A 13,451-nucleotide genomic window follows, 5' to 3' on the forward strand; every position below is an offset into this window, starting at 1 on the left:
GTTCAAGGACGTTGGTTGGGTTACTCCCCGTTTGTCTTTGCGGCAGACCTGCCCTAATCGCTCTCGCAGGACGCTCATCAGGGATGGGCCTTTCCAGGTCACACCGGGTTAAAGTCTCGCTGTCACAGCTTTTAAAATCTGGGGTTTCCCCTCTCGTCGCTTGTGGTGCAGCTGCCTCTAGGTGGGGCTGCTGTTCTACCGACAGATGTGAACAGATGTGCTGCAGACGCAGCCTCTGCTCAACTGCAAAGACCGTCTCCTTTAGCGACTTACTCAGCGCGAAGTGACCGTAGTTTTAAAATATTTTGTTTTATTAAATGTTTCAAATAACATAAACATCATATTAACAATTTTATGGCTGAGGTTCACATAATTTGTGATTTCATCATTTTATCTGATTTGAGAGCTCAAAAGATTACGGCTTAACATTAGAAACTTTGTAATTAAGATTTCTAACAGTAAGTTGTCTCATAGCTAACAAGAGAACAGAAATAGCAGATAGAACCGTAGAAACTTTGGACAGTGGGAGAGTACATATTTTACTATAAACTGGGGTCTGTCAAGATTATGTAAGGACAAGAAACCTGTTGTAAGTGGTTTCTTGCTAATCTGAAAAAAACAACTCGTTTCATAGTTGGCTTTTAAGCAATAGAGAAAAGTGGGAAAGTTCGTCTTTAATTATTCCCCAAATATGCTTTATTTTTTGGATTTAATTTCTATTAAGCAAGTCTGTACCACCTTTATACTGATATTTAGCACCATGTAATGGGATATTCACCACTTGGCTTCTGGGGAATGTACAGTATGTTGTTTACTCTGTGCTAGAATAAAGGATCCAATTGTACTAAAAGTTCATCCTTGCTTTCAGCTGTAGGACGTCAATGCTGGAAGAGCAACAGCATGCTTTTGACCATGAAGCTGTAGCTTATTTACAAACAAAAGGATGCCCCCCCTCCCTCTTTTCCCAGTTGCTTATTCACGGCAATGAATTGGTTAATAGTACTACAGGTCGGGTTTCGTTTACACTGGAAACTGGAGTATGTTTTAATCACTTTGTCTGCAATTGAAGTGGAACAGTGGACACCAAACAAGCACAGCCTGGCATTTCAGTATGAGCTCCACGACTTTTTCCATCTCTGTATGTTGTCTGGTGCTGAAAGATGCAGCTATACACACAGGCATATATAATGATGTTATCTTAGAAAATATAAAAGAACAAATTTCTTGGAGAGGTGGGAAATGGGCCAACAATCTGTAATATACCAGTATGTCTGTTACCCCACATCTCTACCAAGAAAGAATTGTATTTTCTTAACAAAATTATTGGAATAGAGGAGTGTGGAGGGGTGAGGAATTTTATTATTGGGTAAGAGACATGCTGGAATTTTGGTTGTCAGTCAAAAGGCAGTTTAAGCGTGGATTAATTTTAGGGATTTGTTGTGGGGGGTTTTTTGTGATCGCAATGTAATTAAAAAGATACTTGTTAATTGCAAGGTTCTGCCCATTGCTGTTTGACAGTGAAATGATATTCAGTGTTTCATTGCTCTGGCACAGCAGTTCCCAGCTGTAGCCCACAGACAAGTGTGTGTGCAGGGCATTAACAAAACATGAGCACATCAGGTTCTGCAGCGCTCTGCGTTATTTGCGCAGGCTTCTCACACTGTGAGAGGTTAAATTCACTGCAAGTTCAGGGGGTACAAGCAAATCATCCCATCCTACTGCCTCGTGGCCGGTATTTTCTTTTGTGACTGCCAGCATTGTTCTTTATGCTGCCTGTAGGCAGCTGGGCAAAGGACAGAGGAGCCTTTTAGTTTGGATGTTCGATCACAAGAAACTGGTGTCAAAATGCTGACAGATCTCTTTCTTCCCCACTCCTTGGGGGAGAGTCCTCTGAGTTTGGCAGCTCACAGTTCTCTGATCTCTTGAGTGTCCCTTGCCTTGTTGAGCTGGATGCTCTGTGCCTAGCAATGCTCCTCCAAATTCCTCTCTCTTCCCCATAGCACAGACCGTGCTACCAGTGGAAAAAACAAACAAGGCTTGAGACCCACTCACAGGTATTAAAAGCTTCAGCCATGAGCAATATCCACTCCTAAGTTTTTTGCAATAATTTGTCACCACGGATCTCTGATTTAACTCAGCAGCAGCTGCATTTGGCTTTTCTTTTGTCAAAAGCTTGTGAATGTACGTGAAAGAGCAAGAGAATAGAGAAGAAGTGTCTGTCACTCGGTGTTTTCTTTTAGCTATTTTCCCCAAGACTTGGGTTTCCTCAGAGCACACACACAAATCCACTGAGGAGCACAAAGTAAAACATCAAAGGTAAGTCACTGCTCGGGGTGAGAACAAGTTCTTGTGCCAGGCCCAGCTCTCTGTGATGACAGTCACGACTGGCACCCGGAGGCCATCGCCGCACGTCAGCCCCTCCACTGAGGTTTTCTGAAATACTTCTGTGGTTCAAATCACCTGAAAACATCTCAAGCCACAAGCAAGTGGATTAGAGATTCAAGTTTCCCTGCGTGTTATGTCTCTGTTAGACAAGCTAACAGCTTGATCCGCCCCAGGCAAGGCCAGAGCTCTGGAGCCAGCTGCTGGCAGTGCTGTGTGGGCTGTGAAAGGTCTCCAGAAGAGCAAACACCATCTGCAACAGTTATGTTTTTCCAACAGTCCAAGCAGCTCCTGCTGTTTTTTCAGGGCTGAGCAGTAGTTTTTTGCTGTGGCTGTTACCCTCAGCAAAATGCTGAAGAGCCCTAAAATATCACACCACCACTGTTCTGAGTGAAACCTGAAGCATCTTTCTGCATGTTCAGAAAACAGGTCTGGGTGTGCTCAGGTGAGCAAAGATACACCTGAGACTTGCTGGGACAATACAGCCTGTGCAAACAGCTGTGAATGCCTACAGGCATATTGTGAGGAATGCATGGAATGACCAGGGAAGGCAAATAGAAGATGGGACACTTTACTCTTAGCAGAGCTGACTGATGTCGGTGTAGCAAGGTTTGCACCTTTGACTTTTCTCTGACACCCACGTTTTTGTCTATCATAAGACTTGCTTGTCTTTGTACATAAGCCAAGCACTCTTAAAAAGACACTTAGGATACAAGTTAAAATTTATTTCCTAATTTTTGAATGGAAGTTTGTTTCAAAGTCATCTACAGTTTTGGTTTGCTTTGTTTTTTTAGCCTTTCAGACAAGGAGACTGCAAGGTGCCTGATGACTCGATTATGTACTTGAGGGAATTCAGCCTTTCTGGAGGAATCCCTACAGCAACCTGCCTCAGCCCCACCAGGGTAGCAAAGTATAATGCCACTAACCTTCACTGACACTTCTGTGGCAGCACTGGACATGAAATGTCTGGTCCCCAGCACCTGAACCCACAGCTCCGGGTTTCCCAGGCAGTGACACCTTGCACAGCATGTCCTGCCAGCTTTTTCAAGCTGGAAAACACACAGCTAAAAACCAGCACCAGTTTCCTTTTGAAAGTACATTTTCAAGGCAAGAGCTTAAAGAAATCTGCACCTTTGTAAACTGGGTGCTTGATCTAATTAATCATAGATCAGAAGTAATGTGTGAAAAACACAAAGGTCTGTGGTAGGCAATGTCAGAGCCTTGCCATTCTGGACACTATGTTTCTGCAGCAGATATCCTTTGGGAATTGCTGGAAACTAGACCTCTGGGGAAGATAAATTCCTTGCATCTTTAGAAAGACTTCTGAACTAGCTTGAAGGCCTAAGATATAAATATACTGTCATCATAACTCGCTCTTGCCTTTACTGCCAAAAACAAGTATAATTTTTGAAGAATGCCAACTTTGTAAATACTCTGCTATTCCCAGCTAGCAAAAGAGCAACTGTGTCAGTTTGTTGTGATGTAACATTACTTTTTCAGACAGCCAGCACGACACAAGACTGGAGTTTCAAAAACTAGCTGCTTTGAAGTCTGATCTTAGAGTGCTTATTCAGTGTTAGCCGAATACAAAATATCTCAGTATTAGATTTGGCTGTGAAAAGCTGACAGCATGATAGATTTGTTGCTGTTGCACTAAGGCTGTTGTTGCACCAGGTACTTTGAAGAAAGCTCTCTCTCTGCCCCCACAGGAATTCCTACTGCACTTTATGAAACAAGTATCTCCAATAGCCACCAGCGTTAGGAAGGTTCTTGGGTTCAACTTCACGGTGCAGGGCTGCTTTTACAGAGAAGTCATAGAATAACAGGGTTATTTAGGTTGGACCTTTTAAGATCACTGAGTCCAACAGTGGACTTATTCTCAACAAAACCAAGTTTCAGACTTTTTAATGCCTACTGACAGCAGTAGCAGCAGAACTGGCCTGATGGTGTTTCCTCCATGTGTGTCTTTCCACTTTCTCTGCCAGTGGAAGTGACCAACTGCAAAGTGATTTAGCTGTAATGAAAGTGTGAAGCACGCTATCAGGCTGGTTTTGAGTTATAGGGAGAGAGGTTTTCTGCAGGCAAATCCAGGGGGAAGAAAGACCTATTCCTCAAAAACAATAAAGAGTTTCTGAATTCTTCTTCAGCCTTTAAAAAAGTCTTCTCTTCGTCCTCAGAGTTAATACAGCGTTTTTCAAGACCCCAAAACTGTTCTGAGCAAATGTGATAAATGTAAGACCAGGATTTTTTAATAGACTGAAACCTTAACCAGAGAGAAAGAAAGACCTCTCTGTAAGAAAGCAGCTTGTGAGTGAGTAGAATTAACACAGGTGCATGAATTCTATGTGTGTCTTCAGCTATGGCTTGAAAGCATCAGTCCTCAGTAGCAATATAAGACAAGATCTGAAAACTATTCTGTGTGTTCACTGGCCCAGTGTAACTCATCTTCTTCCCCCTCCAAGTTTTGAAAAACTGAAAAGTGAAATCTTGTTTTTTCAATAAGGTACCATTTCACTGAATGAGAATGAAGGAATGGCATCTTTAGGAAGACCTCTTACAGGATAATTTCCTTGGCTGGGTCTTCTCTGATGGCATCCTTTTCTGCCAAGGTTCTATGCTTTAAATTTGCCTCTTTTGAGGAAGAAGATGGAATTAAGATAGCCTAGGTAGTAGTACATGGGAAGACAATGACTTTGGTTAATCCTTACTCTCGCACATCAGACTCTAGATGAAGGGTTCCAGCTTGACCTGTTCCTAAAGCTTCAGTTATGGCTTTAAAAATTGGCCTGGTCCTATGGAAGAAAGACCACCATGTATTAAAGCATTAGTTAAATTAAAAAGGTGAACATATAACAGTGCACAACAAATGCCAGCTGCTGTTGGAGGGAGTGGAATTTTCTGCTACTGTCAGACCCCGATGCCCACAGTTGCTGATCAGAGGAGATGGAGGTCCTTCTGGAAGGGGCTGGTTGCTGATGGGTGGCTTCAGTGCCGGAGGGTGCTGGATGCCCTGAAGTAGGAGAGGAACTTGTAGCAGAGGCTGACCACAAAGTACCAGATGTTCCGAGCCATCTGTGACCTGGCGATGAAGATGCGCCAGATGATGACGAGGAGGGTGGTGTTGAACGCGTACCGGATGTTCCTCAGCCTGGGGAAGAGAAAGAGGCACCTTAGGGAGAAAGACAGAAGCTTGCCAGCTTGCCTCGTTTCCTACAGGTAACTTGGTAAGAAATCCTATTGACAACTTGTAATCTTTCCTGTTTTAGTGAAGACGCTGTGCCAAAGATGTCCCTGCCATCTCGCCAAGGACTGTGCTGAAGTCAGGGAATAGTTAATGGGGTGGTGGAACCACCTGTACTGGAGTTCTCTCTTGTTCTGTGTTCTGTCACGTCAAACCAGAACAAAGCCCTGTTGGGAGGTTCTTCTTTATGACAGTCTATGTCCCATACTTTGTGCTTTGGTTGTTATATTATCTGGTTTTTACTTTGCAGGATGGGTGTCAGGCTAGAGGACCCTCACAGGAGCTGGTGAATAAGGTTCTCTCATTTTGGTGAAATCTTGGCTTTAGTGTTATGAAATTACTCAATAATCATAAATGGTCTTCACTTTTGCATTACTGGGATTGTTTTTTGGGAGGGGGAGCAGTTTACAGCATCTATTTCAATGGTATCATTGAGTTTTTAAGATGCTGATAATTTTGTCCTCTTTCTGTCAAGCGAAAGAAGTTTCTGCAGTTCTCCAAGTCTCACTTTCCCAGTGCTTAACCAAGGGAAAAAAGCTTCATATACCTAAAGACCTTGAGATTGGTTCAATTTTTGTAAGAGTCTTTTTTTTTTTTTAAGGTAAACTTTATCACTGCTCTATACCACACTGCCTATTTGGGCTATGAGGCAGTTAGTAGTCTGTTACTGAGGTTCTTATAAATCTTCTTAAAGTGATCAATGAATTAAGAACTTGTTTGTGATTCCTTGCTATGGAAAAACTATTCTATTATTCTATGTTTGGAAATACTGGCCAACTGCTGCCATAAGAAATAAGCTCTTTATCTCCATACTATTCAATAGTAATAATTATTGGAATGTAACTAGGATTATTTTCCTCAAATGCCATTCGAGGTAGCCAGGAGGTTTTGTCCTTGTCACTGGGTAGGACTTACTTCCGTAAATGCTGCTTTGCTGCTGGAATTCCAGCCATGTCCTCATTTAGCAAGTACTTCTTAGCCCCTATGCAGTAGCTCTCAATGTATTCTGACCAGTGCAGCTGACGAACATCGAAGTTGTACAACTGGGATTTAAAGACACAGAGCAAGGGTTAAACACCACAGTTCAAAACTAGTTCTCTTTAAGCATCAATTCTTCATTGACCTCTGCTCCTGATAATGCCCTCTCCCTGAAATTCTCAAAGTCACCAAGTTTCCAAGAAGATGTGAGCACTGTATTCCACAGCTGTCGATTCATGTCTTACTCACATGGGAATTCGGGCAAAGCAAGCAGAAATGTGGTGTTAGCTGGCAGAAAATAAAGATGTTTATCTTTCAGGTGGCAATTTTTTCGATAAATACATGTATCTGTACACACACACACACACAAAAAAATCATGGAAGAAAAACAGCATTCCACTCAATATGAAAACCTCCATGCAGTTTTTATGTGTCACTAGAATTATGTGTAAATAAATTAAGTGGACATTGAGTCAACAGGTGCCTCGGCATCAGTGCTACTTTCTGCTGTGCTGCATTCTCTTTTGGCAGCTAAATCAACAGAAGTCAAGGTAATGGGTCACTCTGGTATTTGGCATAAAAACAAATCTCATTGCAGAGCTCAATTTCAGGTGCTTTTCCTGGACAAATTGTTAGCAAGCTCTCATGCAGTTGTTTTTTTATTAGAGCAAAGAAAGGCTTTGCAAAGAGGAAGAGGTTTTCAGAGAATCACAGAATGGGATGGGTTGGAAGGGACCTTAAAGATCATCTAGTTCCAATGCTCCCAAGCACAACTAGCTCCTTTCCTACTATTTAGGTTCCCTCTACACCTGCTATAACCAGAGCAGTGCCACTGCCCTGAGAAATGAGAATTTGCTTCATGCACTCCCTCTGCAGACTAGGGAAGAAACCTCTGGATTCTACTGCTGGGAGTCTGTGCAAGAATTTCATGATGTGAGTGAGTGAGACCAGCTGATGTGAATACCTAAGTACCTCTTTGCAAGGCGATGCTGACCAAAGGTGCTTCAATCTTATCACAAATCCACTCTTCCAGTTACAATCCCACTCTTAAGGAGTAGTATTTCAAACATGTAAAGACTACAACAGAGCTTGACATGCTGCAAATTAATTGCTCTTTGGGGACTTGAATAAAACAGGAACTTTTTTCATGTTGTTCAAGGTGATACACTGTGTTAACTAAATTGCCCTATGCAGTGGCATTTAAAACCAATATGGATGAAAATGTCAAAATCTTTCAAGTAATTTCCATCTAGATCACCCACCACAGCTGCCATGTTAACTGGAAAGACTTCAGTGATTAACCTGTCTCACAAGAAAGAGTAACACACTTCAAGAGATAACATTTTCCTGTAATAAATGAAAAGTTCCTGATAAGTTATTTAATAAAACAAGGAGGAAATAAATTATTTCAGGTTAAAGTAAATTCCAGTCATCTGGATGTCATTCAAAAGCTCAAAAACACACCAAAAATAATTGCTGCAGATGAACAGAACTGGAGATTAGCAATCCATATTCAGGACACACTTACCTTTTTGTCCTCTGTGTTAAGGTGACTCATTAACATATTCATATTATCTGAAGACCAATTCCAGGACTGGGTGGAGAAATACTGCAGGAGTGTCATAGACTTGTGCAGTCGATTGATAATTTTCATCATTCTGAAACAGAGGAGGAGGGTCAGAGGTGAACAGGACGTCTGACCTGATGCAGAGCTGTCGCTTTGTTCTGTTGGTGTTTTCACTAGCCCAGATGAATAACCACTGCAGTTCCTCAGGAGCACTGCACTGCTGCTCACTAGGCTGAGAATGGGCTCAGCAAGGCTGAACTGCTCCAGCTGAGGTCTAGAGCCAGCTTTTATTGATGGCTTGAACACAGGGGCAAACGTGTTTTCCTAAACAGGGGTTGGAAGCCTCATCTACCTCCTGTACCACATGTGGAGTGAAGAGCCCATTTGGACCAGGATGAAGCCTGCACAGCAGATTGCAAAACCACAAAGGTGTATTGCTTGCCTCCCAAGGTGGATGCTTCTCCACAAATTCTCTTCTGCTCCCAAGTCTGAGTTGTCTGCTGAAGCAAGGCTCTGATTTTTGGAGTTAGCTCCAGTGCAGAGGTGACTACATCTGCAGTATGGACAAGCTCAGAAGTCCACTGCTCAACTTCAGTTTTCAAATACAATCAGAGAATCACAGAATGGTTTGGGTTGGAAGGGACCCTAAAGATCATCTCGTTCCAACCCCCTGCCATGGGCAGGGACACCTTCCACTATCCCAGCTTGCTCAGAGCCCCATCCAACCTGGCCTTGAACACTTTCAGGGATGGGACATCCACAGCTTCTCTGGGCAACCTGTTCCAATATCATACCCCCATCACAGTAAAAAACTTCCTAACAGTTAATCTAAATCTACTTTCTTTCAGTTTAAAACCGATACCCCTCATCCTATGATTACCCTCCACGATAAAGAGTCCCTCCACATCTTTCCTGTCAGTCCCCTTTAAGTACTGAAAACCTGGTAGAAGGTCTCTCTGGAGCCTTCTCTTGTCCAGGCTGAAAAGTCCTGGCTCTCCCAACCTGTCCTCATAGGAAAGGTGCTCCAGCCCTCTGATCATCTTTATGGCCCTGCTCTGGACCCACTCCAACAGGGCCATGTCATTCTTGTCTTTCTTCAAGGACTCTGGAAATGTAGGTTCAAGTCTCTCATCTGTCTTGGCCTTTTCTTATTATATTGTTTTATATAGAAGGGGATGGCAGTAATGCTGTCCTCCCTTGCAGGATTATTTTACAGTTTCCCCAATGGTCACGAGTACAAAAGGCCTCTGGCAGCCGTTCTGAGGCGTGATGTGCAGCGCTTGGTCAGTGTTGAGAGAACACCCTGTCCTCTCAGACTGGATAAGGGCGAGAGAAAGCACTAAAAGGCTGATTTCTGTGGAAAACAGAGCTGTTTTCACGAGGAATTTTGAGCTGCCCAGAGGGGAGCACAGTTGCTGTGACAAATAGAAGGCGGCAGCCTGGGAGCCGATGGTGCCAGGCCGGGCTGTCCCCGCGCAGACAGCGCTGCCACGGCGAGCAGCAGAGACAGACACAGTGAGTCCATCAGGCCAGAGGAGAACTGTGCAGCCTTCCCAAAACCATCTGAAAGAGCTCTACAGGCACTTTACACAGGCACTCAAAGTGGCTTTCACTTCAGAAGCAAAGCACACCATCAGATTAAAGGAACCTTCATTCTCAACAACTACGTGCGCATCGATTGAATGCAGTTTATCTGAATTACTCTAAAATTATTTCAGATGAATCTTCCTGATTGTGCCCATGTAGGCAAGTACTATGGGGCAAAGCTTTGAGAATATTTCAGTACCTTTTAGGAACTTGGGAAGCATAATATATGGCTAGATTGCAAAGATCTGAAGTTGCCCCTCAAACTGGTGTCCCAAAAGCCATGAATAGCTTTAAAGATTTTAGGACTAGTGGAATATGCCAGAAAAATTGACAAGAGAATCAACAGTGTGTCCCCACTTATGTTTTGAAAATAGGCTGTCTCCATGGCCTGCTGTCCATGTGAGCAGAGTAAGCTCTGTCTGTAAATCTAACCAGAGCAACATGTCTGGGTGGCTAAAAGTAAGGGTCAAATAGAGAAGAGAAGTACCTATGAAAGCCATGTTTCATGTTAACAGCCTGAGCTCAAAAGTTGTGAATCAATATATGAACTGATTTCAATATTGAAAACATTGACCAATTTGGAGGAAGGAAACGTCTACTGAAAAACATCAACTGAATAGAAATGTTTTTCTGCAGCCTCTGTGAGAGGTAAAGGCTTCTGACAGAAAGTCTCCACCGTGGAGGAACTGAGAGGAATAAAGCAAATATTAGCTGTCACTATAGCCTTAAAAAGTTACACTTCAGAAATGCATCTTGTCTTCTAGAAAACTGTTTACAGCAATGATTTCTTTATTTTCTCCCATAGAGAGCCTTGCATGAGCAGATTCTCAGGTGTGACAGATTTTCCCAGGAGACTACTAATGTTATAAACCACATTATGCTCTAAGTCATGGATGGATGTGCAGCACCCACAGTAAGCTATTTAGGGCAGTTTTGCTCAACATCTGGCAATTTATGTGAAATAAGGTTACACCTAAAATAAGCTTCTCAGGAGAGGCTGTATATAGAAGTCTAAAAATGGAGGAGATGACTCTTGTACCTACCCTTTGGTAGACAGGGTACGACATGTGATAATTACAGGAGGAACTACAGCCCAGTTCCTCTGAACTACACTATAATTCAAATTAGTGAAGGTCATCAGCTGGTCCTGAATATACAGCAGACTTACAAAACCAGCTCCCAGATAATCTATTCCATATGATAACCCATCACCTTATGATGAGTGGAGTATGGACACAGTGGAGAACCGAAGCCTGAGTTCTGGTCCTGGCAAAGAAATCTCTCCTTTCTGCTTGCAAATCTGGCATAGGGTCATGGGAAGGATTCCAGAAACTGCCATGTGGGAAGAAACTTAAGCCTAGGTGCTCTGTTTGAAGCAGAGGGAAAAACTAAAGGGAAACTTTAAAACAGGTTCAGGGACTCAGTCAACTGTTTTTATTTGTTATGGTTTACTGCCCTTACACCATAAAGGTCTGATATTTAGTTAGCTGGGAAAAGGAGAAAGAAAGAGCTGATACTATGCTTTCTACCACATTCCAGCAATACCTGGATGACCTTAAGTAGAGCATAAAAAAAGAAAAGGGGAATTGTATTAAAAAAATAGACTTGGTGAACTCCCAATTTCATTGCTGGGCTGTGTTTGCTCAAGTTGCAAACCTTAAAGTTCAGAAGATCATGCTGAGGTCTGTTTGACATTTAAGTACAGTGTTGTGGGCAATGTCCATTGGTTACTTATGCCAATCAGCTTTAGGAAAAGAAATGTCAGATGTAATGGCAGTGCTTTTTTTCTTACTGCTGCCCATTTCAACAGAGTTTGGAGATTCCAGCCTATTCCTGCTCATTTTCAATTTAGCTCTATTGCTAAGATAATGCCTACCTCCTGGATAACTGGAAGTCTTTTTATGGACCGGTTTCCCTCCACAGGAGGGAGAAATGAGAGCAATACACAAGCCAGGGAATTCCCTGCAAACAGCTGAATCCAGCTTCTTAACTAGCAGAGGAGCACAAGAGCAGCTGACATCCACACAGTGCTGGCATGCTGTTCTCATGTGGCACAATAAATTTTCCTCTCTGGTGGCAGGGAGTAAAGGAGGACAACTTCTGGAGTTATGTTACCTACACGAGGATTCCTCTCACATGGGACAGGAATATCACTGTTCCTCCAAGCCATAACACTGCCAAGGCTCACACACCACCTGTAATGGGAAGCTGCCCTCCTAAATACAACTCAGAATTTAATAATTTTCAGAAACAACTGCTTCCTAGATTTCAGGGGGCTGGGCCAGTGCTGGAGATTGCTAATTATGCATCTGATTTATGGGAAAAAAATTATGAGCTGTAATGTTGTAAACCTTGCCAGTCACAAGTCCTTATGCAAGGTCATGACAGAGAGGGGCAATCACATCGGGTAGTTGCAGTGGTGGAGATCTGGCTGTACAGAGGACAGTCTTCCTGCCCTGGGAATGTCTGAAATGTGTAAAACCGAGTTTCAAAGATGTGCTGCTCCCCAGGTGGTGGAAAGGTTGGGAACCCTAGGCTGTGTTTAGCTACGGCCATGCATTTTCTTTCTTCTTCTCAAGGCAAGGAGATGGGAAGACAATCAAGGACTCCAGGCTGAGCCAGCCAGGTCTCATCACTGGTTGGAGATCTGCTCTCCACCACAGTGGCAGGGCGTGCAGGAGGCTGAAGGCATCCTTTCTTACCTGGGCTTCCTCCCCGTGAGCCTCATGTACAGGTCATAGAGAATGGCCGGTGCCTTGTGGCTGACAGTGATCCAGTACTGGTTTATCAAGTAGCTGGATGTCATGTGAGTGTTGGGTGTTCGGAAGGCCTGCTCCAGAGGGTTCCTTTTGAACGTGGACATGACGTACTGCCCTGTAAGGGAACAGGCATTTCACTCAGAATCACTCCACTCCAGCTGGGCACAACCCCGGCAGCACGAGGTACAGCCCAAGTTACTGGGCTGAACACCTTCAACCCACAGTTCTCTGAACCATGTAACCAGGGCTTGGACAAGATCATCTCATTGTCCCTTCTGGCATGAGGACTCCATCTACTGCCTGCTTGAAACACAATCTTTATACTCCTCATACTCCAGACGTAACAGCGGCAGACAAAAACCTCATCAAAACACCAAAACATAAAGGAGGAAAAGCAGGCAGCTGTAGCCTGAATTACCTCAAGGAGCTGCAGTTCTGCTTTCACCTTCACTTAACAAAGAAATTGTTAAGTGCTAACATTGCTTCAGATCACTGAAAGCACACTTTGATCTGCTGGGATAAAACAAAAATGACATTTAATTTCTAATCAGATTTTCAAAGGGGCTGATGCCTGTGTTCATCTGAGTCAGGGACAGGTCACTTACACACACAGGGTGCTGCATCTAAAAGGACTTCATTATAGCCTTTCAAACCACATCTGAACCACAAAACAGATACCTCAGCCTGTTTTCAAAAAGAGCTCTGGATGCTCTAAGGCAGCAAATTGACTTGCACTCTTAACTTGAAAACAAGGGATAGGGTGGCAATCTTCCATTCCCTTTGCATGTTAAGGCACAAAATATGCTGGGTCTGATTCTGAGCTCTTGCAATGGCACAGTGCCACAGAGTGGCATCTAGATGTGCATATCTGGGGCATTTGCATATTGCAGAGGCTTAATAGAACTGCAGTAGTTGAATGTAAGACTATCATCCTAGG

The 13,451-nt window shown here is 43.3% G+C and overlaps 1 protein-coding gene across 3 annotated transcripts in view; it reads right to left on the reverse strand.

Moving 5' to 3' along the window:
• Positions 1–290: 290 nt before the first annotated feature.
• LOC113976183 (fatty acyl-CoA reductase 1-like) overlaps positions 291–13,451 on the reverse strand; it is a 134,412-nt gene continuing 121,251 nt past the window's right edge. For all 3 annotated transcript variants that reach the window (XM_027701126.1, XM_027701125.1, XM_027701127.1), the window contains exons 9-12: positions 12,458–12,629; positions 8,130–8,259; positions 6,539–6,666; positions 291–5,530 (exon numbers count right to left, since the gene is read on the reverse strand). In XM_027701126.1, coding sequence (XP_027556927.1) covers positions 5,368–5,530; positions 6,539–6,666; positions 8,130–8,259; positions 12,458–12,629 — 593 coding nt within the window. In that variant the 3' untranslated portion in view covers positions 291–5,367. The remainder of the gene's footprint in view (positions 5,531–6,538; positions 6,667–8,129; positions 8,260–12,457; positions 12,630–13,451) is intronic.

Source organism: Neopelma chrysocephalum, unplaced genomic scaffold (assembly GCF_003984885.1).
Source record: "Neopelma chrysocephalum unplaced genomic scaffold, ASM398488v2 Primary Assembly neopelma1_149, whole genome shotgun sequence".
Taxonomy (NCBI): domain Eukaryota; kingdom Metazoa; phylum Chordata; class Aves; order Passeriformes; family Pipridae; genus Neopelma; species Neopelma chrysocephalum.